The 27,622-nt window shown below is 44.6% G+C and overlaps 2 protein-coding genes and 1 pseudogene across 2 annotated transcripts; 1 reads left to right on the top strand and 2 right to left on the bottom strand.

The window, feature by feature from the left end:
• The first annotated feature begins 5,275 nt into the window (after positions 1–5,275).
• Positions 5,276–6,226, top strand: LOC123828469 (olfactory receptor 10H2-like). The gene has a single exon (XM_045853480.1). The coding sequence runs from the start codon at positions 5,279–5,281 to the stop codon at positions 6,224–6,226; it is 948 nt and encodes a 315-aa protein (XP_045709436.1). The 5' UTR covers positions 5,276–5,278.
• A 7,098-nt stretch (positions 6,227–13,324) lies between these two features.
• LOC123828447 (olfactory receptor 10H1) lies at positions 13,325–14,272 on the bottom strand. Its single transcript, XM_045853424.1, has one exon. It carries the CDS (start codon positions 14,270–14,272, stop codon positions 13,325–13,327), a length of 948 nt encoding a protein of 315 aa, XP_045709380.1.
• A 6,993-nt stretch (positions 14,273–21,265) lies between these two features.
• On the bottom strand, positions 21,266–24,701 carry LOC123828573 (annotated as a pseudogene).
• Positions 24,702–27,622: the final 2,921 nt, after the last annotated feature.

Here is a 27,622-nt window from a genome sequence, read left to right as displayed (position 1 = left end):
CTCCTGTGTGCATCACCTGTGTGCGCTTCTGAGTGCACTGAGAATGTTTGTACATGTGTAGTTGTGTGTGTCTGTGGTTGTTTCCTGTGGTTACTGTAGCAAAGTACCACAAACCAGGCAGCTTACAACACCAGAAACATATCCCCTCCCAACCAAGGTGTCCACAGGGCCACACTCCCTCTGAAGGTTCTAGTGGATGATCCTTCCTTGTTTCTTCCAGCTTCTGGTGGCCTTCAGTGGCCCTTGGTTTGTGACTGTGGTGCATTATACTGTGCTGGGAACTCCTATTTTTTCCTAATTTTTAACCCTGTGCTGTTTGTGAGAACCATTCATATTGCTATATAAGGTCTGCTTTCCCCTTAACTTGTTTAGGGCTCCATGGTACATTCCCATCATATTTTATTTCTCTACTCCCACAGATAGTAGGGTGTCTCTCAGATTGTCCCCAACTCTCTGCCAACACAGACAGTGCTGAAACGAACGTTCTTGACTGTGTCCCCTCACTGCGTGATGTTTCATTCAGGTGTTTGCAGGACTGAGGGTATGAGTTCCCTTCATTTGGTCACCAGGCACTGCTAGGAGGACTAAAGTCCACTCATCTTCACATCTGGGCCAACCCATCACAGAACCCAGCTTTCTGATTTTTGCTGCTCTGACAGGTGTAACTGACAGGTGGTGCCACGTTGCTGCCTTCACTCCCTGCTCGCCGGCTGCATTTCTTCTTCTGCCCCTCGCCTGAGCCCACCCTCTGCCCACTTCCTCTCCCAGTTCCAGTCTTTCCCCCCTCGGTCTGCAGACATTCCTTGTGGAGTCTACACATCGGTCTCCTCCTGGTGTTTTCCTGGTGTTATTGAGGTACACATAATAAACAAAAGCCTGCACATATTTAAGGTGTACATTTTCATGGGTCTGGAAATATACCTACATTTGTGATGCCATCACCACAATCAAGATAAGGAGTGTGTCCTCAGCTCCAAAGGTTTCTCATGTCCCTCTACTTTTTGTGTGGTAATAACACTTAACATAAGACCTACATCCTTAACAAGTTTTTTAGTTGAAATATATTTGTCATATAACCATGTAAATTTAAAGTGTACATCTTAATTTAGTACATTTGTATATTGTAATGTGATTATTATTGTAGTTGTAGGACCTTTGTCAGGTCACATAACTATCATTTCTTTTGTATGGTGGGAATAATTAAAATCTAGCCTCTTAGCAAGCCTGATGATTACAATATAACACCGTTGTCTATGTTCTTAACAGGCTTTTAAGTGTGCATTAACATTGTTAACTATGGGCCCTATAGTGTACATTAGATCTCCAGGACTTATTTAACTTTGCAAATATGTTCTTGCTCTCTGTCCTCTGTTAACATTGTCCGTGATGTTCTTTGTTAATATGATTTCTAATTTTTAATTTTTATTTTTAAATCTTACCCAAGGACATATTTATTGAATTTAGAGAGAAAGGAAGGAAGAGAGACACAGACATCAACATAAGAAACATCCATCAGTCGCCTCCTGTGCACCCCGAGCCCACAGCCTTTGGCGTGTGGGACCAAGACAGCCATTTGGCCAGGGCAAGATTGGTAATTTTGATGCAATGGAATTAATTTATTTATAGTTTGTGGCTTTTTCTTTTTAAAGAACTCATTTCCTGTTCTTAGATCACAAAGATCCCACTGCACTTTTTTTTATTAGCTGTATTTTCATCTTTCAATTAGGGTTATTAATCCATCTTGAACCTCGCTAATTAAAAGTCCAATTTTGTTTTTATATATAGAAAGAGATACTCTCCTCTACAGCATCTCTGGACAATTTGTCATTTTCTGATTTATCTGTGACGTGGCCTTAACCATATCTGAATGGCTTCATGTCTGAAGCGTCCACTGGTCTGCCTGTCCTTGCAATAACCTTACACCACTTTATTTCCAAGCTTCTGAGGAATTCTCAGACTCTCAGAAGGCAGTTTCCACCACCTCCTCCCACTCTTCATTTCAAGGTTGACTTAGTTATTCACGGCTGGTTATCTTTTCATAGAATTTTAGAATATGTTTACCATGGATTTTTTGAGAATATTACATTGACTGTAGAAATACTGTCTTTCCATTTCATCCACTTATTTATATCATCTGCCATGTTTTCTATTAATTAGAGGTTTCATTGTTCTCTGTGGAGGTCTTGTGTATACTTATTTAAATTAATTGTAGATACTTGATAGATTTTGTGCTACTTTGGATGGTACCTTGTTCTTTAAAACTTCTTTTTTAACTAATTTTAAACTTAAAAAATGTTACAAAACCAATACCAACAATTTTTGTGCCCCTCACTCAATGTCCTGAAACGTCAGCATCTGACAGAATGCCGATGCGCAGACCGGAACCGGGAAGTGAGCGCCGGCACAACCCGCACAGCCAGCTGCAGCTCCTGCTGGAGTCTGTCCAGTCTTCCCACCAGTATCCTTTTTCTGTTCCAGGGCACAATCCATTTCATGTAGTTGTTTCAGCTTTTCACTATCATTCTGTCCTTGGTCTTTCTCAGTTTTCTGTTTGGCCCAGAGTCTAGTGAGTAGTACGTTGCTCTGACACTGTCAAAAGGCTCAACCCAAGATTGTGCCCCACGTGCGCGGGAACGTCCAGTCTCCTCTTCTTACCGGTTCCCAGTCTCAGGGCTGCGTGGTCAGGCAGCCCGGGTCTTCGCAACAGTGGCACTTGGAAATTTACCTAGACTTCCTTTACAGCTGCACACAGGCCCTTTTTTGTGAAAGTCCCATGTTCTTACTGTTTTTTTTTTGTCTATTTGTTTTGGGGTTTTTTTTAGTGTACTTATTTGGTTTAGCAAATAGAATATGCATAGTTTCGTGTTTGTACATGTTAAATATACATGTATATATTAGCTATTTTTATTAATATATATTTATACTTAGCTCAGGTATTAAATAAAATGATGGAATTAAGTACAAAACAACAGTAATTACCAAGAAGATAAATGTATTAAATGAACCAGTTAAAAGAGAGATACAATCATAGATTACTACACTTTAAGAGGGTCCAGTTCTGACCAGTCCTGGCCATTCATGCCTGTCCTCAATCTTAATTTCCATTGTTTATTGCAGGTGCTGTGAAGGTGTCTTATATGTTTATTTTATTTAATCCTCATAACAACCTGGACTGCTAAGGGTTATCAAGACCAAGTTGAGGGTCCTCTTAAGGGATGAGAAAACTAAAGGTCAAAAAGATTTTGGAACCAACCCAATGTTGTTGCTGAAGCAGTGTTTTAAAACAAAAATTTTCTAAAGGAGGTGTTTTAAAAAAATTTTATTTTTGATTTTAAAGAAAGGGAAAGGGAGGGAGAAAGAGAGGGAAACATCAATGTGAGAGAGAAACAGCAATTGGCTGCCTCCCGTAATAAGTGCCTGAGGGGGGATAGAACCTGCAGCCCAGGCATGTGCCCTGACAGGGAATCCAACTGGCGACCTTTTAGTTTGCAGGACAATGCCCAGCTAACTGAGCCACACTGGCTGGGGCTCAACATTTTTTAACTCATGTGGATAACATGCAGAGTTTTGAGAGTTTGAGAGTTTGAGAGTTTTGTATGAGAAGAAAATAGCTACCACTTACTGCAGAAGCCGTGCAGGCGGCTCGGAGTTCAGGCATATTTAGGCACAGTGATCACAGGATCTGCATTATCCTTTCAAAGGCAAACTCTAACCAGCACCGGATTTTTCCAATTCAAAAAATGTTATTTAAGATCCCACTATATGGTGCAGCCACTATGGAAAACAGCATGGAGGTTCCTCAAAAATTAAAAGTGGAACTACTTTATGACCCAGTGATTCCACTTCTGGGTATATATCTTAAAAACTCCAAACACTAATTTGAAAGAATATATGCACTCTTATGTTCATTGCACTGTTATTTACAATAGCCAAGATTTGGAAGCAGCCCAAATGCCCATCAATAGATGAGTGGATAAAAAAGTTGTGGTACATAATATTATTCAACCATAAAAAAATGGGTGGACCTAGAGGGTGTTATGCTAAGTGAAATAAGTCTTTCAGAGAAAGACAAATACCATATGATTTCACTACATGTAGAATCTAAAGAATGATATAAACAAATGAACGAAACAGGAGCAGACTCACAGATGCAGAGAACAGACTGACAGGTGCCAGAGTGGAGAGGGCGCGGGGGGACTGGGTGAAGAAGGTGAGCGGATTGAGAAATGCAGTTGGTCGTTACAGAACAGTCATGGGGATGTAAAGCACAGCACAGAAAACAGTCCATAATATTGTGATAACTATGTGTGGTGCTAGGCAGGTGCTGGAAATATCAGGGGCCACTTTGTAAAGTACATGACTGTCAACCACTAAGGTGTACACCTGAAACTAATACAAAATAATATAAAATGCAATTGAAAATATAATTTTAAAAATAATTAATTAAAAAATAAAAGATCCCACCATAATAATTTTTTAAAAGACTGAATTGTTGCTTTCTTTTAAAATTTTCATTCCTATTCAGAAAAATAGCTGAAAGCAATGAAAAATTCTAAAGTGTGGACTCTGTAACTGCAGAACCAGCTCAAACCGGCCCTATCCTGTTTCTAACAAGACCCTGGGACCAAAGTTTAAACTTTGGATACACCACTCAGCATAACCCTTGTGAACCTCAGCTGCTCCCCCCACAGAGACAAACGACCGGACCCTGACCTGAACTTGTCCAGGGAGGACTCTTTCAGAGGCGAAGGGTCCGCTGTCCAGGAAGATCTGGTGCTGAAACCGCTTAAATCCTGCCCCCCACCCTGGATCCGGGAAACAGATTGGAGCCTTCCCTCCGGTCTCCTTGGCGGCTGAATGCACATGCAAAAGCTTTCTCTTCTCCTGAGCCCCTGACATAGTCCTGGTTCCTGTGCACGCTGGGCAGCAAACCCTTGCTCATCAACAACTCCACCCAGGTGTGGCTGAATAGAGACCCTGAGTTCCTACCACTGGGGTTTAAAAATAGTAGTAATAGTAATTATTATTATTTATTCATTGAATTCTTACTATGTGCCAGGACTTGTGGTAAGCATTTTAAATGCATGATCGTATTTAAATCTCAAGTGGCTCCATGAAGCACAGCCCATTATTATGAATGTCGTTTGCAGATAAACTCACCATGACTTGGAGAGGTGAAGGAGCTCCTCAGGGAAATCCTCCCAGGTCGAGCTCACTAGAGACCTCGGGTTTCTACCTGCTGAGGTCTTCCCTCTCTCCCATTCCAGGTGTGACCGCCATGCTGGGGCTAAACCACACCTTCGTGTCTGAATTCATCCTCATCGGCTTCTCTGCCTTCTCTCACCTTCAGCTGATGTTCTTCCTGCTGTTCCTGCTGATGTACCTGTTCACACTGCTGGGGAACCTGCTCATCATGGCCACCATCTGGGGCGAGCGCAGCCTCCACACACCCATGTACCTCTTCCTGTGCACCCTCTCTGTCTCCGAGATCCTCTACACCTTCACCATCATCCCACGCATGCTGGCCGACCTGCTCTCCACCCACCACTCCATTGCCCTCCAGGCCTGTGCCAGCCAGATGTTCTTCTCCTTCACGTTCGGCTTCACCCACTCCTTCCTGCTCACGGTCATGGGCTATGACCGCTACGTGGCCATCTGCCACCCCCTACGCTACAACGTGCTCATGAGTCCCCGTGGCTGTGCCTGCCTGGTGTCCTGGTCTTGGGTAGGTGGCTTGGTTATGGGGCTGGTGGTGACAATGGCCATTTTTCACCTCACCTTCTGTGGACCCAATGAGATCCACCATTTTTTTTGCCATGTGCCACCTCTTGTGAAGTTGGCCTGTGGTAATAATGTACCAGATGTGGCCAAGGGTGTGGGCCTGGTGTGCATCACAGCCCTGCTGGGCTGCTGTCTCCTCATCCTCCTCTCCTATGCCTCCATTGTGGCTGCCATCTTGAGGATCCCCTCTGCTGAGGGCCGCCACAGGGCCTTCTCCACGTGCACGTCCCACCTCACTGTGGTGGTCGTGCACTACGGCTTCACCTCTGTGATCTACCTCAAGTCCAAGGGTCCCCAGTCTCTGGAAGGAGACACCCTGATGGGCGTCACCTACACAGTCCTCACACCCTTCCTCAGCCCCATTATCTTCAGCCTTAGGAACAAGGAGCTGAAGAACACCATGAAAAAGAACTTCCTCAGCAAGCCCTTTCTGCTGAGCTCCTGAAGTGGCTGGTTTCACAGCAGGGATGTGGTGGGTGAAGACATTCCAGTCTTCCATCTATAAAATGTGTAGAATTATGCTCCACTGGTGATGACTCCTGTATGCAAACTCCCCTACGTGCACCCTTGGCAAGTGCTCTGTAAGCTCCCTCCTTTCTCCCAGTCTGTCTGACCTCATTTCTCCTGGATTCACTGGGTCATGACCTCCCCAATATTGATCTTGTGTGACATATTCCTGTTTCCTGTGCCTGAGAGTGGCCTGGAGGAAGGGATGCCCACATCATGGTATTGGAAGACTTATGTTCATGGCTTATCTTGAATTAGTGAGTGAGGGATGCTTGCTCTGCCCAAAAAGACAGGGACATAAACAGTGACAGTGATTTGGTGCCTCCTGTGTACCAAGTATCATGTTCTGTGCTTCAGACACATCATTCCCTCTCATTCTGACTATTGTCTTGAGAAAAGGAAAGCGTTTTTATAGTGAAATGATTTCTTATTTTAGTTCTTCACATTTTTGCAGGAAGGGTGTTTCCTCCTAGGAGTGGCCTCTGTTGACTGAGCTGTATAACAGGTCTCTGGGTGCAAAGCACAAAGAGAAAGGGGGGACCTGAATGTCTCCTTGGGAGAAAAGACATGTGTAGAGAGATGAGCTGAGAGCATGGGAGAAGAGTGAGAAAGTGGTAGCTGAGTTAAGGGGAAGGGAAGGGACAGGAAGAAAAACACAATTCCTGGCAATGGACCCAGACCCAGTGCTGGTGAAGACATGGGAGGAAAAAGCAGGGACATGAATGAGCAGTTTATAAGGTTGCCCATAGAGTGTCTGATACAAATCTCCTTCCCCAACTCCCTTGAAATCCTCAATAAAATGTCATTTCTCTTTCATGCGTTGGGAGTCACGTATGTTGGGCAGATGCACCTGCAGGCTGGGCCCTGCCTCAAGGGAGGTGCTCAGGCAGGTCAGGCAGCCCCTGTGGTCACACCCCATTTAAAAATGAGGAGAATAACACAGTGAGGTTTGGGACTTTCCCAGGGTCATGGAACCAGTGAGGAGCGGGGATGCAGTATGAAATTGGCCAGGTGAGTCCTCTTTGGCAACAAGTCTCTAACTTGAGGGCACATCAGAGTCACCAGAGGGGCTGGTTAAGTCACAGTCTGCTGGATCTCACCCAGAGTGTCCAATTCAGTAGGTCTGGGAGGGGCTCTAGAATCTGATACTCTAGCACAGATGCTGCTGGCGGTGGCCTGGGGATGACACATTGGGAACACTGCTCTACAGAATCTATAGCTCAAAATAAAGCTGGATATTCAGATTGGAGACAGAAGTAACTCCCTTCCTTCCTTCTTCCATCCTTCCCTCCTTCCTTCCTTCCTTCCTTCCTTATTAATAGTTATGATGATAACAGCTTCTGTTTTTTTTGAGCATTTATCATCAGCTAAGTATGGTCTTTTTAAAATAACATTACTAAGCTATAATTCACATACTATATAATCCACCCACTTAAAAAGGTATGTAATCACCACCACAGTCAACTTAGAACATTTTCATTACCTCCAAAAGAAGCCCTATAACCTTTAGCTATTATCCCTCTTTCCCCCTTTCCTTCGGCCCTAAGCAACCACTAATCTACTGTCTCTACAGATTTGCATTTTCTGGACATTTTGTGTAAATGAAATCACATATTTAACCCCTTCATGTCTGGCTTCTTTTACTTAACATAATGTTTTTGAGGTCTATCCATGTTGTAGCCTGTATCAGTTCTCTCATTCCTTGTTATGGCCGAGTAATATTCCATTGTTTAGAGTTACTGTATTTTTGTTTATTTACTCACCTGTTGGTAGAGATTAGGATTATTTCCACCTTTAGCTATCATGAGTGTTGCTACTATAAACATTCTAGTCTTTGCCTGGACACATGTTTTCATTTTGGGGCACATTCCTATCCCCCAGTGGGGTTAATGAGTCCTGGGTAGCTCTGTGTTTGATCACTTGAGGAACTGCCGACGGTTTTCCACAGCAGCTGCACCGCTTCACGTCCCGACCGGCAGCGCGCAGGCGCTCCATGTTTTCCATTCTCCCAGCACTCACTTATCTCACTTTGTGATTACAGCTACTCTAGTAGTTCCTTATTGTGGTTCTGGTTTGCATTCCCTGATGACTAACGATAGTTATGGTCTTAAATGCTTAGCATGTGTCAGTTCTTTTATTTCACAAGGAAGATCAAATTATTAGTTCCATTCCTGAAGATGAGAAAACTGGCATATAAGGAGATGAAGTCTGTTAGCTAAAGGTCTTACCCTTGAAGTGAAAAAACTAGAATTCTTTCAGTCAGAACTGGGGCTCAGAAGCTCACCCAGGGGAGGCCTGTCTGCTCCAAGAAGGGATAAAGACCTGGACGGGAAAGAAGAGACCAATATTAGCCAGCAGTAGTGAAATGAGCCCAGAACTAGAAACATGCCGCTCTCAGGGGGTTAGAAAGAAACAGCCACTGGGAGAGAACTGGGGAGACATGTTATAAGTCCAACAAAACTGGCTGTAGAGTCTCCAGCTGCAGACACATTAACACAGAAAAGATTGTCATGTTTAAACATGAAGTTTTTTGACCTAAAGAAAATTGTGACTCCTTTTAAAGCCAGGTTCCTGGGCTATGTTGAGAAGATCTAACGTTGTTAATGAGAAAGATCTGGGGACATTTTTTGCCTCCCCTATAGACTGTGAAGAGTACAGATGGCAAGACTGTGCTCTTGGAGTTGTCATGTATAAGGCATATTTTAAAATTTTTTAGAATTGATTCTTAGAGAGAGGAAGGAAGAGAGAGAGAAAAACATCGATTTCTCTTTCCATTTATTTAGGCATTCATTGGTTGATTCTTTTTTAAAAATATGTTTATTGATTTTAGGGAGACAGAGAGAAACATCAGTGTGAGAAACATTGATTAGCTGCCTCCCATATGCACCCCAACAAGAAATTGAACCCACACCCTAGGTTGTGTCCTGACCAGGAATTGAATCCCCAGCCTTTTGGTGTGCAGCGTGACCAATGGAGCCACACTGGCCAGGGTCATTGGTGGATTCTCATATGTGCCCTGACAGGGGACTGAACCCACAACCTTGGTGTTGGGATGATGCTCTAACCAACTGCAGGACCGATATGAAGATGTTTAAGTAGCCAGCCATCTGAAGGATGGCCCCTCGCTTAGAGCCTTAGGCTGTAGTACAAACCTAGTGTGGTCTAGTCAGTGCTTCATTTGCAACTCGATCCCCCAGCCCTCCCAGATCTTCAGCACCATTAGCTCCCTGGCTGTTCCTGCAATAAACCAAGCACACTCTGACCTCAGGAATTTTGTACTTGCTTCTCTTCTGCCTGGAACTCCCTTTCCTTACTCCTACACTTCCTTAGGTCCGACCTTAGATGGCACCTCCTCAGGAAAGCCTCCCCCAACTCCCAGGGCTGTTTAGCTGATCAGGGATCTGGAGACATCTTGAAATATACTGATTGTCCTGAAAAATGGGGAAGAACCAGATTGTGAATGTGAAAGAACCAACAGCAAAGCTGACTCTGGGTTATATCTGGGAGGCGTCAGGGTGGTTCCCTACAGTCACCAGTGAACAAACAGGCTTGTTGTAGTTTGGTTGACTGATGCCAGTGCATTCTGGGCTTTAAATAAACCTTAATCGTGCTCCTATACATCAGTTTGTATTCATTGTTTTGTAAATTTAAAACAACCTAAGAAGTTGAACTTAGTGAACAGCTGTCAGGGCAAGATGGGTGAGGCAGGCTGAGAAAGCACAGTGCTGTACCCTGTCTTTATTTAACATTGACATGTTGTTTACCATGAAATTTTTGCATTAATTTTGATTTTTCAAAATATTGCATTAGATGTGATTTCTCTTGGTCACTTACCTGAAATTTGGTAGTCAAGTTGCGTGCCTCCCTTACCTGACCCCAGATTCCTCCATCCCCTCCAAAAAACCCTTGCATTTCTTTTCTCTCAAAAGACCAAAAATAGAAGCCATCTTTAACTTCTGGTGATGAAAAATAGGGATAAATGCCAAAAGGTAAACAACCAGGGTTTTGGGGTGCTGACCCTCCACACCACAGCCCAGGCCCTCTGCCCACTGGTGTCAGCCAGGACTCCCAACCTCCAGAGACCTATCCTCCCTTCCCCTCTGTTACTTAGCTTCCACTTTCTGAAGTCTCCCCATGCCTGCATTCCTAGCTGTTTGTCATTCCTGGCTAATGGTCCCCTCTGTGCCGCACCCTTTGGCGTCCCAAGGCAGGGCCAGAGCCCAGAGAAGTGATTCAAAGGCCTGGAGAACAGAGAATGGCTGTTGATGAGATCACCTGGCTGTAGGGGGCCGCTTCCTGTACTGACTGGAACCCCGCTCAGTGTTTTGATGCTAATTGTTGGAGGCAAAGGCCAGTCTGAGACATGCAATTTGCTGCCTTCACTGCCCTTGCTCCCCTTTTCTGAAATGTTGACCCCACGCCTTTGCTTGTGGGTGAAAGTCGGGTCCCCTCCTCAAAGATGTTTCCTTTCTCTTCCCTCTGCCCTCCACTTGGCTGTCTCTGTCCAGCAGTCAGACAGATCTTCATGAAGGGAAAATATAAAAGATCACCCCTCTGCTTATAGCCTTAAGCTACAGTACAAACCCAGTGTGGTCAGGTCTGTGCTTTATCCCCAACTGCATTCCTCACCCTCCCCAGCATTCCAGTTCCCTGGCTGTTTCTGCAGTGAATCAAGCATGCTTGGACCTCAGGAACTTTGTATGTGCTGCTGCTTCTACCTGAAATACATACTCCTACACAACTTTAGGTTTGATCTTAAATGTCACCTCTTCAAGAAAGCCTTCTCTGATTCCCACACTGAGTCACCACCTCTATTTATAGCTCTAATTGCAAACCCTTTCTTTTCCTCAAAGCTTTTATGACAATTTATCTCATATTCATTAGTGTGATTATTTGTTTAATATCCACATCTTCCCCTCTCAAATGCAAGTACTGAGATAATCTTTCCCTGTCAAATGCAAACACAGGGGTCATGTCTAATCAATTCAACATTGTATCCCCAATGGTTTCTAAAAGTGTACCTGGCACAAGGTAGGTGCTCAATAAATGTTTCTTGAGTAGATACATTGTCATGCTTCAACTGTTGAAATTTGGGGCTGGCTCATTCTTTTCTGGTACAGTCTGTTCTTTGCACTGTAAGGTGTTGAACAACACCCCTGACCTTGACCCACTATATATTCTAATACATTTCTCTCTCCTGCAGTTTTAACAACCAAAAATGTCTCCAGAAACTTCCAAGTGTCCTCTGGGAAAGGGGGAACACTGGTGGGAACCACTGGATATAGGAATGAGGGAAGGTTTGACTGACGCACCCCCAGCTACAGCAGCCACACCCCCTTTGGTGGCCCTTAGCACTTGGTCTACCTCCTGGTGAGAGCATTGATATTTCTGTGTGTATCATTCCACCCAGCACCCTGGAAACTTCTCAAAGACAGGGAATAGCAGCAAGCCCATCTCTGTACTCCCAGAAGTAGCACAGGATTTGAGATACAGAAGGACACAAATAATTAGTAAATAGATCTTGAAAGGCTGGCATTTATTGAGTATGTCTTGTGTGCCAGGCATTGTCAATTACCCTACAGAGATGATGCTATTTAATTCTTGGAACTATCCTAAGAAGTGGAGACATCACTACTAAACCCATTTTGGTGATGGGAAACTGAGGCTAAGAAGTGAATGTGATTTAACTAAGGCCGCTATGCTTCATCACTTAACTACTACACAGCTCTTTCTGCAATTCAGAACATCTTTATCTTGTGAGAGAGCAAGAACTCCTTTGCCATTCTTTGTCATCTGTTGTTGCCATGGTGATGAGTCATGGGGACCATTCTTGGAGGGTAAGAGCCATAGAGAGGAAGCTATTCCTGGGGAAGGAGGTTCAGGGAGAAAGGGGTCAGGTGAGGCAGCTCGTTGAAGAAGCACTTCTTCCTGTGGCACCCCCTGCTGGACGACAACGCTCTTCATGAGGTCCTACTTTTCCTGTCCCACTGATAACCCAAAGTAGGTGGCTCCAGTTGGTCATTTCCTCAATTTACTCCTCTCCCTCTGACCGTAAGCTCATCAAGCAAAACATGAAATTATATCACCCTAACTATTGTTCAAATCACTTGTGGATTAAAGGCTCTTAGGACGCTGGAGAGTTTAATTTGAAATGGACCAGTCCTCCATGGACAGCGGACAAACAAATCCCACTGTAGCAAGATGGTGTGATGAAGGACTGGAATCAGAGAAAACTTACCTTGAAAACCTGGGCCTACAAAGTTGTATGACCTTGGATAAATCACGCAACTGTTTGAGCCTCTGTTTCCCCTCTTTCAAATGAAACGATTGAGAGTTTATCTGCCCTGATCCTCCACTGTGAGGCTATGATGAGATAATGTACTGAGGCATAACAGGAAACATGCAGTATATTCTGCAAAGAAAGATGTTTTGACCTCCCCAGTTTTGACTGAAATTGTTTTCCAAATCCTCCCAATTCATGCTAGCATGGGATGTTTTTACTGCTAAAGTTATGGAGAAAGACTGAATTGAACTTTAGGACAAATGATGCCCAGTTGACTATTCAACTTAAACAGGAATACACATATTTTTCCTTTTTTCCTAACTTTGGCTAATTTGATTAATTTATTGCTTGTGCATTTTAATTACATGTGCTGCTTAACCATTGTGTGTACACTTGAATGTTGCCTGCAAGGGTCCTTGAAAAAAGCATCAGACAAATAAAGATTATTAATGTTTACAGGGTGCCATTTCTTTTTTTTTAGGCTTTATTTATTTATTTTTAGAGAGAGTGGAATGGAGGGAGAAAGAGAGGGAGAGAAACATCATTGTGTGGTTGCCTCTCATGAGCCCCCCACTGGGGACCAGTCCTGCAACCCAGGCATGTGCCCTAGACTGGAATCGAACCGGCAACCCTTTGGTTTGCAGGCCCATGTTCAATCCACTGAACTATGCCAGCCAGGGCTACAGGGTGTCATTTCTAATGGTAGCATCAGGTAACCCAACCCACTTGTTCCAAGGAATTCCTCCCAGACTGTCATATGTTTTCTGGGTAGAGCTTGCTGAGGAAGGTCTTCTTCATAGCGTTCTTCAGCTCCTTGTTCCTAAGGCTGAAGATAATGGGGCTGAGGAAGGGTGTGAGGACTGTGTAGGTGACACCCATCAGGGTGTCTCCTTCCAGAGACTGGGGACCCTTGGACTTGAGGTAGATCACAGAGGCGAAGCCGTAGTGCACGACCACCACAGTGAGGTGGGACGCGCATGTGGAAAAAGCCTTATGCCGGCCCTCAGCAGAGGGGATCCTCAAGATGGCAGCCACAATGGAGGCATAGGAGAGGAGGATGAGGAGACAGCAGCCCAGCAGGGCTGTGATGCACACCAGGCCCACACCCTTGGCCACATCTGGTACATTATTACCACAGGCCAACTTCAACAAAGGTGGCACGTGACAAGCAAAATGGTGGATCTCATTGGGTCCACAGAAGGTGAGGTGAAAAATGGCCATTGTCACCACCAGCCCCATAACCAAGCCACCTACCCAAGACCAGGACACCAGGCAGGCACAGCCACGGGGACTCATGAGCACGTTGTAGCGTAGGGGGTGGCAGATGGCCACGTAGCGGTCATAGCCCATGACCGTGAGCAGGAAGGAGTGGGTGAAGCCGAACGTGAAGGAGAAGAACATCTGGCTGGCACAGGCCTGGAGGGCAATGGAGTGGTGGGTGGAGAGCAGGTCGGCCAGCATGCGTGGGATGATGGTGAAGGTGTAGAGGATCTCGGAGACAGAGAGGGCGCACAGGAAGAGGTACATGGGTGTGTGGAGGCTGCGCTCGCCCCAGATGGTGGCCATGATGAGCAGGTTCCCCAGCAGTGTGAACAGGTACATCAGCAGGAACAGCAGGAAGAACATCAGCTGAAGGTGGGGGAAGGTGGAGAAGCCGATGAGGATGAATTCGGACACTGCTGAGAGGTTGGTTCTCGGCATGGAGGCCGTGCCTGGGAGGAGATGTGACAGGGAGAGGTCAGCAGTGATGGAGAAGGTCATCATCTTCCACCTGGACTTGTCCAAGGGGCTTCTCCTAATAAATGACAGCTAACATTGACTGAGCTTTCACTCCATGCCCTCTATAATTTAATCCTCTCCTCAACCTAGTAAGGAAGGTGCTGTTTTCATCACTGTCATTTTGAGTATCTTAAGCATACTCATTGAGAATATTGGGGTGCACAGAGTCTAATTAATTTGTTCAAGGTGAAGCTGTTAAAATGACAGAGCCAAGACTTGCATCCATGGCTGACTTTCTCTAGGTTTTCTCCTAAAATGAAAATGCTCCTTCAGCCCTAGCTGGTGTGGCTCAGTGATTGAGTGCTGGCCTGAGAACCAAAGAGTCACTGGTTCGATTCCCAGTCAGGGCACATGCCTGGGTTACAGGCCAGGTCCCCAGTGAGGGGTATGTGAGAGGCAACCACACATTGATGTTTCTCTCACTCTCTTTCTCCCTCCCTGTCTCTAAAAATAAGTAAGTAAAATCTCAGAAAAAAAAAGAGAAAAGCCTTCAGAGCAACCATTTCTGCTCTGTTCTTCTACTCCTCTTCCCATAGCTTCAGATGCCAAGAGATGTCCCTACCCCATATCTACAACTCCTTGGACCAGTGTGCATCTCTAACTTAATGTGAGTCAATCATATTCTTCATCTGGAGTTATCCATGCCAACAATCAGAGGCAGGAGCCTGCGTGGAATTAATGTTCTGGATTTCTCCAGCTCCCATGAAGCAGGTAAGCACGTTCTGAGGCAATGCAACATAGCCATAAGGCAAAAGGACAGGGGAATCAGCCAATGTGAGTTAGAATCCCAGCTCTGCCTATTGGATAAACTTGAGGGCATTTCTTCACCTCTCTGTATCTCCATTTCTCCTTACCTACCTCAGATGGCTGTTGTTAGAAATAAATGAGCTATTCTTGGAATGTGACCTGGCACACAGTAGGTGCTACCTATGATAATTAAATCAGTACACTAAGTGAGCAAAAGTGCATAGTCTATGCTCACTAAATAACCTCAATTTAATGAGATCAATGTTTCTTTATGAATAACTTAACTATTTTTAAATTATCTTATTTTATTAGGCAATGTAAAGTTTAAAAAGCAGCAAATCACTAACCTCCCTTCTGTCTCTATGGGTTTGCCTGTTCTAGACATTTCACATACATGAGATATGCTACGTGCCTTTTTGTGTCAGGCTCCTTTCACTCAGCGTGTTTTCAAGTTTCATCCATCAGGTAGCATGTGTCAGTGCTTCATTCCTGTTCACGGTCAAACAGCATTCCATTGTGTGGATGGGCCACATTCTGTTTATCTCTTCATCAGCTGATGGAATTTGGGTTGTTTCCGCTTTTTCACCATTGTGAATAGTGTTTCCATGAACATTCATGTGGCAGTTTAAAGTACATCAGTGGTTGCCCAGGGCTGGGGGAGTGGGAGAGTGCAGAGCGACTGCTAATGGATATGGGGTTTCCTTTGGGGGTGATAAGAAAGTTCTGGAACTAGACATAGGTGGGGTCACACAACATCATGAATATTTAATGTCACTGAATTATACCATAAAATGACTGAAATGGTCAATTTTATTTTACGTGTATTTCATAATTTTAAAATCAGGACAAAACTAGTAAATACTCTTGTAAGTGGGCTGAGGCCCTTGAACAAGCCCTGACAGGGTGACAACGAGGCAGGAAGGAGGGATCAGGCACTCCAGTGACTGCAGCCTGCAATCCCCAAACATTGCTGGTTTCCAGAATTTCTTGGCTTCCTTCTCCTGGAATCACTTGCATCTTTTCTCTACTTCTGGGCAAGCACCTGCCCGTACATCTCCAGGACTGTGGCCCCAATAGCCCTACTCAGTCTTGTGACTCTGAGATCTTACAAGGCTGAGTCAAAGTCAATGACTTGGAAACAAGAGCCTCTAAGAAGAGGCTGAACGGGCCCAGGCTGGTGTAGCTCTAAGGATTGATTGTGGGTCTGCGAACCAAAGAGGAGGCTGAATAGGTGGGACCAGGGCCATTGGGTCATGCACACAATTCTCCGTGCCCTCCAATGTCTAGTGTGAGGTTTCTCAGCTGTGGAACTTTTGATACTTGGGACCAGATCATTCTTTATTATGGAGAGCCATCCTGTGCACTGTAAGCTGTTCAGCAGCATCCCTGACTTCTACCAGCTAGATGCCAGTAGCCCTTGCTCAGTCGTGACAACAAAACATGTCTCTAGACACTGCCAATGTCCCCATGGGGGGCAAAGTCTCCCAAGCTAACTGGAGATCTAACAGTGCAGTTGCAATTCTTTGGCGTTCTCCCTCAGCCCAGAGCCCAGTTTCTTCTCTTCTCCACCTGCAAGTTCCTGTTTATTTTGAATATTCAGCTTACTTGTCACCTCCTCTGTGCAGCCCTCCTGCACATTCTCTTCACAAAGCAGATTTAGCCCCTCACTCCTGGGTGCTTCTGAAACAACGACCCCTGAGTGAGTTTAAAAATCCTTGTTTCATAAACAATAAAAAATTAAAAGAGATTGGCAAAAAATCTATACAACAGATGTAATAACAGTTTAATTCCATTAAATATAAATGGTTTCCAAAAAATCCTTGCTCCCTAATTTTGTCATAACCCTCATTGTAATGAATCCTGTTTGAGATGCAACTGTCTCTGGCACTGGATTTTGGGTTCTTGATGAGAGTAGTTACCTGTTATTGGATGTGCCTTATTGTAACCACAGAACCAGCTCAGACTGGTCTTATCCTGTTTCTCAGAAAATCCAGAACCAAAATTTAGGAGCAACACTTGTGAACTCTTTCCCGATCTCCTCACAGAAACAAAGGACCAGAAGGCGACCTGACCACCCTTTTAGAACTGAAGGATCTGAAGATCTTGCTGTCCAGGAAGATCTGGTGCTGAAATTCCGTAAACCTTGCCCCAAACCAGATCAGGGAGACAGATTTGAGTGTTGCCTCCTGTCTCCTTGCCAGCCAAACTTGCAAATAAAAGCTCTTTCTTTTCTCAAAGGCCAGTGCTGTAGTATTGGCTTTTATGTGCGTCAGGCTGTGAGTCCTTGCTTGGTAACACTGTGGTCCAAGCACTGTGTTCGTGCATTTCTTAATTGTTTATTGTTTATTGAATGTTTATTGAAACATTGTGAAGCACATGCTATTATCCCTGTTTTACAGGTGTGGTGGCTGAAGCCCACAGAAGGCACATTACTTGCACAGGGACCACGGCTCCAGATCTGAACCTGTGTGTCACTGACCCAAAGCCTGTCCTTTCCTAACCTCGGTTGCACTCACCACTTACTGGTGGCTGTTAATGTTGGAGGCCACTTCCAGGACTGAAAAGATGTTGGTTTCACTATGCCATTCCACTCACACACTCCCTCCTCATCAACTAGGATCACAAAAACCCATAGCCATGAAGGAAGAAAGGGTGGGGGCTGAGAAGACAAGAGCTCGCCGTGGCCTGGGGAGGTGGCCCTATCAAATGATGGGGATGCTGAGTACAGCTAAGAGGGCTGCTCATTCACTCTGGAAAAGGAAAAACTATTCAGACAGTGAAAACGTTAGTGGTTACCAGGGCTCAGGGGGAGAGAGGAAGGGATGGATAGGTAGGACTCGGGATTTTTTAAGACAATGAAACTACTCTGTATGATACTAGAGTGGTGGGTACATGACATTGTGCATTTGTCAAAACTCATAGGAGGTACAGCACTGAGAGTGAACCCAAATGTAAACTTCAAGCTTTAGTTAATAATAATGTGTCCATATGGGCTCAGCCATGGTAGCACAGCACCTCAGTAATGCAGGATGTTCATGATGGGAAACTGTGCAGGGAGAGGGATGGTGTGCAGGAGCACTCTGCTACTGGCTCCACTTCCTGTAAACCTAAAGCTGTTCTAGAATGCAAAGTCTATTCACTACTAAGTAAAAAAAAAAAAGAAGCCATAGAACTATGGTAGGTGTGGGTCTAGGACGTCGGAGAGGACCACTGAAAGCCTCCTGGCATTGATCCACCAGAGCACTTAGTGGGTTCCTCTATCAGCAAACTGAGAGGAGTGAGAGGGTGCACATTCATAGGCCAGTCCTGCCCACGTATACCCCTAGGCCAGTGTCCAACTTCAGCATCAGGGACATTTGGGGGCTGGATCATTCTTTATGGCGGGGGCTGTCCTGTACCTTGTGGGGTGTTGAACAGCATCCCTGGGACCCATGGATGCCAGTAGCATCTCTCAGTTGTGGTAATCAAAAGTACCCTCACACATTGCCAAATGAGAAACACGGGCTGGCTAGATCTGTCTGGTCTCTCAGATCCCATCTTGCCTTACCTGTCTGCCCCATCCTGGCTGTCTCTTCTTAATGTGCCATTTAGTTTCCCTCCGTGTTCTCCTTCGCGTATCAGCCACCTCCTCCCTCCACTTTCTCTCCCTCTTTTCATCCTCAAATCCTTACCATTACCTTACCTACCCCCCCCATGCTGCACACTCCTGGGAGGTGGCTGAAGCCTTCAGTCCTGCACCCTCTTGTCTCTCTCTTTGCTCTGCCTGCCCCTAATTCTTTTAGCACTGGTTTCTGGCCAGGACAGGAACGGGAGAGGTGAAAAGTCAGATAGGTGTGCTGGCTAACTTTTGAATGGCAGCAATTCTCTATGTATCTGAGCTTTCTCACCTGCCCACTGAACCCTCCCTATAAGATAATAATCATCACATGGCCTTGAACCTAGGAAGTGGGGCCCTGCCTGCTGCCCCTACCCCATAGACTCAAATTGCACCAGGAGTTGTATAAACAGGGGACTTCTCTGAGTCCAGGGTAGATGCTGGTTTTCCAGGTGTTTCATGGTCCGGTGAAGGGCAGGAAAGGTGACTTACCTGGGGCCCTGCACCTGCTCCTGCCTCACCACAGTGGAAGGCCTAGCTTGGCATTTCCCTGTGTAGGTGAGGGTTAGGCTGCAAGGTAAAGGGCCTGCTGCCTTGAGCATGCCAGCCGGGCAGGGGGGCTTGTTTGAGCCTCGCCTTCATTATTTATGTCACCTCTGCTCCCTGCCCTCTGCCTTCTGCCACTGTGGTCCTACTGCCTCTGCCTCTGTTACTGGGATCCTGGGACTCCTGGGGATCCCACAAGGGGGAGGACAACCTTGGGGACACTGTGTCCTCCCCTCCCTGCCCTCTCTGCCTGCCAGGGGTGAGTCAATTAACTGAGCTTCTCAGGGGCTGGAGCAGAGCCTAATGCTGTGCAAATCTGGGGCCTGGGGCCCTGGCTGCTGACTTCGGCAGGAGAGCAGCCCTGCTGTCGCCCACTGGGGCCGAGGAGGCTGCCTGACATGGCCCTCTGCCTTCATCCTTCCCGATCCATGTCTTCTGCCTAATTAAATGTCTTTTTAAAGCTTTAAAAATCAAATGACACACAAATATTTGTTTCTTCTTAAATAATTGAAATGTCACAAATAAGGCTGAAAGTTATACAATGGTCAGCCATGCAATCATGATAATAAATTTGATGGGCATCCTTGCAGACTTGTCTGCATGTGGAGTGTGAACAAGCACAAACCATAAAATAAGTACAATGGTGGGGTTTACTGTACTTTTGTTTTGTTTTGTTTTTTTAGGTAAATTTCACATAACATAAAACTACCCACTTTAAAGTAAATAAATCAGTGGCATTTAGCACATTCTTGGCATTGTGCAACATCACCTCTATCTAGTCCAGGACACTCTCATCCCCCAAAAGGAGACCCTGCTCCCATTAGCAGTCACTTTCCATTCCCACCCCCAGCCCCTGGCAATCCCTGATCTGCTTTTCATCCCTGTGGTTCTGGAGATTTTGTAGGAACAGAATCGTGCACATGGCCGTTGGGGTCAGGCTTCTCTCACTCCGTACCATGTTTTTGAGGTTAACCCCTGACATAGCCTGTGTCGGTGCTTCACTCCTCTCTGTGGCTCAGTGACAGTCCCCAGTGCAGACCGACCACATTGTATGTGTCCATTCACTGCAGGCTGCTCCTGCCTTTTGGTTATTGTAACTCATGCTACTGTGAATATGTGTGTGCAAAGGTTTGTTTGAGTTCTTTTCAGTTCTTTGGGGTACATACCTGGGAGTGAAATTGCTGGGTCATATGGTAATGCTATGTTTAACGTTTTTTGGTTTATCAGAGCTTTTAAAAATTATTTAATTTTGTATTTCTTATTATTTATTCTATTACAATTATCCCAGTTTCTCCCTTTGGCCCCCCTCCACCCAGCCCACCCCTCCGGCTCACAGTCCATCCCCTCTCCGTTGCCCATGTTCACGGGTCATCGTACATGTTCTTGGACTAGTCTCACCACCTTCCTTCCACCATTCCCCTTTCCTTCCCTCCTACAGCTGTCAGTCTGTTCCATGATTCCACGTCTCTGGTTCTATTTTTCTCATTAGTTTATTTTGTTCATTAGACTCCAACAATAAGTGAGGTCCTATGGTATTTGTTTTTCACCAACTGGCTTACTTCACTGAGCATAATAACCTCCAGTTCCATCCATGCTTTCGCAAAAGGTAGAACTTCTTTCCTTCTGCTGCGTAGGATTCCATTGTGTGAATGTACCACAGTTTTTAACCCACTCATCTACTGATGGGCACTTGGGCTGTTTCCAACACTTAGCTATTATAATCTCACCCTAATTTTTTGATAACTTATCTAACTGTTTCCCATACTGTGTGTTTTAACACAAATATGATTGTCTCTATAACTTGGCTTTTTCACTCAACATCTTGGAATGATATCCATGTTGGTTTTATATAGACCGTGCTTTCTCAGCCTAGGCACTGTTGACCTTTGGGACTGGATCATCCTTATGGTGGGTGTCGTTCTGTGCACTGCAGGACATTTAACAGCATCCTTGGTCTCCACCCACTAGATGACAGCAGCCTCCCCACCCCAGCCATGACAAAAATGTCTCCATGTCACTATAAACAGTCAGTCAAAGTACAGTGGGGAGAGGTTCTTACCTGAGTGGCACCAAAAGCTAGAAAGATGAATGACTAGGGACCTGAATGCACCCAAAGCTGCCAAGATAATCGGATAGAAAAAAACCCTCCCCTCCCTAGCCCTATAAGAACTGCAGGCTTGAGCAGGAAGATGAGATGGTCTTTGAGACAGAAGTCCACCTCTCTCCTAGGCTGTGTGGCACCTGAATAAAACCTCTTTCCTTCTACACCAGCCTCATGAGTTTGGTTTTTGTTGTGGCAGGCAGCCTGACCTGTTTTGTTAGGTTTCATCTAGACATGGCCAAATGTCCCCTCATGGGGCAAAATCACCCCTAGGGGAGAACCACTGCTACAGAACCACCTCACTTTTATAGAATTGGTTTAATATTCAGTTTCATGAATATATGCAGTGTATATTTAACTGATAGACACCTTGGTTGCTTCAAATTTTTTCACCATTATTAGGTGTAATGCAATAACTATCCTTGTATGTCTTCTATTATATAAGACACTATCAGATTCAAATAAATATTGAGTAATGAGATGATCAGGTCATAGAAAATGTGATTCTTAAATTTAAGAAGCATTGCCAAACAAAGCTCCTAAGTGGCTGTGCTGATTCACACTCCCAGCACCTGTTGTCAGAGGATATATTTCCCATATCCTCACTAATGCTTAATAGTGTGAAACTTAATTTTTTTGGCAGAGCCAGCTGAGACTTTATTTTTAGAAAAAAAAAACACTTGATTTGGCTTTTAGTTGGGGGCCTGGGTAAGAGGTCGTCCCCCAGGCAGTAAGCTCCCCCACCCCAGGTGAGCTGAGGGCTGGGTCTGAGCCTCAGGCAGGTCTCCGCTGCCCACGCATCCCTGCACATCTCCTTTCCCGCTGGCTTGGAGGAAAGGAGGGACCACAGTGGTCCTTCACTTGGGCAGGACATCAATGACTCAGACACCAGCTTCCCATCGCCAGTCTCAATCTTCTTAACAACCACTGTCTTGGAGGAGCTGGTGCTGCTGTGGCTGAAGGAGCCAGGGCCCACCCCAGAGCCCAAGCTGGCCTGGAAGCCCAGGCCATAGCTGAGATTCTCGTAAGCCTGGCTTAGCCCACCTGGGTAGCCACTGGTGGTCTTGGTGTGGGTACTCATGTTCTGCACCCTAGAGTCCAGGCAGTTCTCCTTTTCCTACAGCAGCTTGTGGTAGGTGGTGACCCAGGGCCATTTTGGCATTCATGGGTTCCTGGTACTCATGCAGCTGCTGGGCCATGTCCTGCTTGGCGGTCCTCAAAGCAGCTTCCAGCTCAACCACCTTGACCTGAGCATCCTGGACAGCCAGCTTGCCATGCTGCTCAGCATTAGTGATGGCAGCCTTCAGGGAAGCCCTCTGGCCTTTGAAGCCCTTAACCTCAGCCTGGATTTGGCTGATGTTCTGGTTCATCTACCTCCACCTTTGTGTGATGCAGGTCATTGCCGTGCTTCCCAGCCAACGTCTGCAGTTCCTCGTACTTGATCTGGTGCCTGGTTTCAGCCTCAGCTGGCTGCAGTTGGCTATCTCCTCATACTGGGCCTTGACCTCGGCAATTATGCTGTCCAAGCCCAGGGAGCAGCTGTTGTCCATGGACAGCACCATGGACGTGTGGGAGATCTGGGCCTATAGCTCACGAGTCTCCTCGTCATACAGCGGCCTGTAGAAGCTGATCTCGTTGGTCAGCCCTCCCAGGCGGGACCCCAGCTCTACCTTGTTCATGTAAGCTTCATCCACATCCTTCCTGATGAGGACAACTTCATTCTCCGTCTCTGTGCACTTGTTGAGCTAAATCCTTGTACTTATTCTTCAAGTCCTCCACCAGCCCCGGCATGTGGCCAAACTCTGCCTCCAGTCTCAGTTCCTCCTGGGCCAGTGTTTCCAGCTGCCAACGAAGGTTGTTGATGTTGCTCTCGAACATATTGTCCATGTTACTGTGAATCATCTTCTGCTGCTGCAGGGAAATCCGCTTGGTCTCCAGAATCTTATTCCACTGCTCCAGGCTCTGCACCTTCCTATCGATGAAGGAAGTAAGCTTGTTGTTGAAGCTCTTGATCGGCTCCTTCTCCTGGTTGTGCATAGCCTGGATGTTGGGGTCCACCTCCAGCTTCAGGAGGCTCAGCAAGCTCTGGTTTACTTGGATGGCTCTGAGGGTCCCCATACTGCCAGCTCTGGTGGAACTTGAGGCCAAATTCATGTTGGTGCCCAGGCCAACCCAGTAGCCGCTGCCCACCTGGAGAAGGCTGAGGAGCTGATGCTGGGCCCACTCGAATACAAGCAGCTGCTAAAGGCCTGAGGGCCAGAGGTGGACACCCTGTAAGTCTTCTGGGCCACCCTTGTGCACACAGTGGAGGCTGAGTGGAAGTGAGGAGGCAAACCAGACAGAAATTCAAGGAGCCAGAAGCTGCCTCTGAAACTTAATTTTGGGGATATGGTTGCCAAGTGGGCTCCTATTGTCACTTTAATTTGTGTTTCCCTAATTACTAGTGGGATTTTAAATCTCCATTGTTTGTAAGCCACATGCATTTTCTCTATTTGATATGTCTATTCAAAGCCTTTCCTCATTTTTCATTATGTTGTCTTCTTCTTATTTATTTGTAGGCATTTTTTTAAAATAAGATTTCAAAAGAAAAATAAAGATTTTAAAAGAGATTCTAGCCCTTGCCACGTAGCTCAGTTGGGTGGAACATTGTCCCGTGTACCACAAGGTTGCAAGTTCGATCCCCAGTGGAGGCATATATGGGAGGCAACCAATTCTCTTTCACATCAGTGTTTCTCTCTCTCTCTCTCAAATCAATACACATATCCTTGGGTGAGGATCTTTTTTTTTTTAAAGGGGGAGAGAATCCCAAACACTGGCGTTTCTTTTTTAAGATTTTATTTATTTCTTTTTAGAGAGGGGAAAGGAAGGTGATAGAGAGACAGAGAGAGAGAATTATCAGTGTGTGATTGCCTCTCGCACGCCCTCCCACTGGGGGCCTGGCCTGAAACCCAGGCATGTGCCCTGACTTGGAATTGAACCGGCGACGCTTTGGTTTGCAGGTCGGCACTCAATCCACTGAGCTACACCAGCCAGGGCAGGAAACCTCATTGTAAAATGGAGTTGAGAATACTTCTGGCTTCCTTGGGTGTGAATTTAAAAAGAGAGATTCTAAATACTAATTTTGTCTATCAGTCTTTTTCCTTTGCCTTGTGTTTCTTATACCTTAATACAGTTCCTGTCAGAAACATTCTCCTTGGTTTCTTCTAATGTTTTTTATAGTATAGGTTGAGGGGTGAAAAAGTACAGTATGTGGGTATGCTGCCTGTTTTTATAAAGTTTTATTGGAACACAGCCATACCCATCCATCTGCATTTGACGCGGATTTGGCTTTTGACGGAGCTGAGTAGTTGGGACAGAGACATGTGGCCTACAACATTGAAAATATTTACCATCTGGCCATTTATTTTTTAAAAAGTTTACCAGGCTCTTAAACTTTCACCTAACTTTCACCTACCGAAAAAATATTATGCAAACATTTCAAGTTGGGTTTTAACTTTTTTCAAGACTTTTTAGAGAAGTTTTAGGTTCACAGCAAAGTTGAGAGAAAAGCACAGAGATTTCCTGTGTACCCAACTCCCACTGTGGGCACAGCCTCTCCCATCGTCGATGTCTCCCCCCCACCTCCAGGTGGTAGGTTTGTTACCACCGATGAACCTGTATTGACACATCTCACCACCCAAAGTCCACAGTTCACATTAGGATCTGCTTTTGGTGTTGTGCCTACTAAGGGTTTTAACAAATATATAATGAAATGTATCTATCATAATAGTTTCACTCAGAGTATTTTCACTGCCCTAAAAATCCCCTGTGCTCCACCTGTTCATCCCTCCCTCTCCTCTAACCCCTGGCAACCACCGATCTTTTTATTGTCTCCATAGTTTTCCTTTTCTAGAATGCCATATAGTTGAAATCATACAGTAGATAGACTTTTCAGATGGGCTTCTGTCACTTAGTGATATGCATTTAAATTTCTTCCATGTCTTTTTATGGCTTGACAGCTCATTTCTTTTTAGCACTGAATAATATTCCACTGTGTAGATGTACTACACTTCATTTACCCATTCATCTGTTGAAGGCCATCCAGTTTACTCTGAGTTTTGGTAATTATGAATAAAGCTGCTATAAACATCCATATGCAGGTTTTTGTGTGGAACTAATGTTTTAACTACTTTGGGTAAATACCAAGGAGCATGATTGCTGGATTGTATAGTAACAGCATGTTTGGTTTTGTAAGACACCACCAAACTGCCTTCCAAGGTGGCTATACCATCTTGCATTTCCACCAGCAATGAATCAAAGTTTCTTTTGCTCCACATCCTCATCAGCATTTGGTGTTGTCGGTGTTCTGGATTGTAGCCATTCTAATAGGTATGTAGTGGTAAAACTTTTTTTTACCGTCTAATTAATTGTTCCAATATGATTTAATAAACAGGCCACTGATTTAAATGTCACCTTTTATACAATTTATTTATGTATACATGGACGTGAGAGAGACTTGGGAATAGAGAGAAGGAAAATCATTATCCTAGAATGATCTAGAAGATAAGTGGGGCAGAATTTCATCACCAAAGTTCACCTCTGGCAAACTGTTTGTTTTCCAAAGTCCAGTAAGAACATGAAAACAAAACACCAGCAGATGAAGTTGAACTTGTTGAAAGGATTACCTCAAAAACAAAAATAGATAGTTTCCTGTAGCAATAATTACATTCAATGATTTTGGGCTTTCTTTATTATTTTTTTCTCTAAGCCCTCTCTTTAAAAATAAACATTATATGTCAGCTTGACACAAAGGTGAGCATTCATTCTCAGAAGCACCATAAGACTGTTTTTTCAAAACTGATGTTTTCTTCTGCCCCAAATCCTGCTGCTTCTTGTGAATTGACAAAACCTCAAATTCTCGGGCTTTTTTCCAGTGCATTATGGCTTAATTTTTTAAAACATAGTTTAAAACATTTTCCATTTATTTTTATTGTTGACACTAATACAAATATTCCCATTTTCCTCCTCTTTGCCCACCTCCACCCATCCTCCACCTCCACTGCCCTCTGGCCATAATCACACTGTTGTCTGAGTCTATGAGTTATGCATATATGTGTTCTCTGGCTAATCCTTTCACATTATTTCATCCAGTGCCCCTCCCTCCCACCCCTCTGACAGCTGTCAGTCTGTTCCATGTGTCCATGTCTCTGTTTTGACTTAGTTTGTCATTTTATTTTGTTCATTAGATTCCACAGATAAGTGAGTTCATATGGTATTTATCTTTCTATGACTGGCTTTATTTCTTAGCATAATATTCTTCAAGTCCACCCATGTAATTTTCCAAAAAAAGACATTAAAATGGCCAACAGGCACATGAAACGATGCTCAACATCCCTGATCATCTGGGAAATGCAAGTCAAAACCACCGTGAGATATCACCTCACACCTTTACAATTACTGTCATCAAGAAGATAAAAGAAAACAGGTGTTTCTCAGGATGTGGTAAAGAGAGAATCCTTATATACAGTTGATGGAATGTAAATCAGTGTAACTGCTATGGAAACAATATGGAATTTCCGCACACAACCCAGCAATTTCACTTCTGAATATATACCCGAAGGAAATGAAAACAGAATTTTGAAGAGCTATATACACTCCTATGTTTATTGTAACATTACTCACAATAGTCAAGATATGGAAACAACCTAAATGCCCATCAATGAATTAATGGATAAAAAAGGAAGTGATATATACTTGTATATTTAAATGGAATATTATGTAGCCATGAGAAAGGAGGATATCCTGACATTTGCAATAACATGGGTAGACCTTGAGCACATTATGCTAAGTGAGATAAGTCAGAGAAAGACAAGTAGTATATGATACCATTTATATGTGTAATCTAAAAAAATCAAACTGATGGCAAGACAGAGAATGGGTTACCAGGGGAAGGGGGTTGGGAGGACAAGGCCGATGTCGTTTAAGGATACAGACTTGCAGTGAGTAGTAAATAAACCACAGAGATCTAATACACAGTAAAATGAATATAGACAACAATACTGTACTACAACCATCAACTTTACTAAGAGGATAACACTTCATTATTTCAACCACTAAAGAGAAAAGAGAAGTATATAGTGTGACAAGTACTAAATCACTACAACAACAATCATCTTACAATACATAAGTGTATCAAATTAACACATTGTATACCTTAAATTCACACAATGTTATATGTGAAATGTATTCAAAATATATTAAAATACATGAATAATAATTTTGTTTCTACCTTTAAAAAAGAAAA

Source organism: Phyllostomus hastatus, unplaced genomic scaffold (assembly GCF_019186645.2).
Source record: "Phyllostomus hastatus isolate PE091 unplaced genomic scaffold, TTU_PhHast_1.1 phas_contig_98, whole genome shotgun sequence".
NCBI lineage: Eukaryota > Metazoa > Chordata > Mammalia > Chiroptera > Phyllostomidae > Phyllostomus > Phyllostomus hastatus.
The sequence above is the reverse complement of the archived record's forward strand: the minus strand, read 5'-3'. Positions and strand labels throughout refer to the sequence as shown.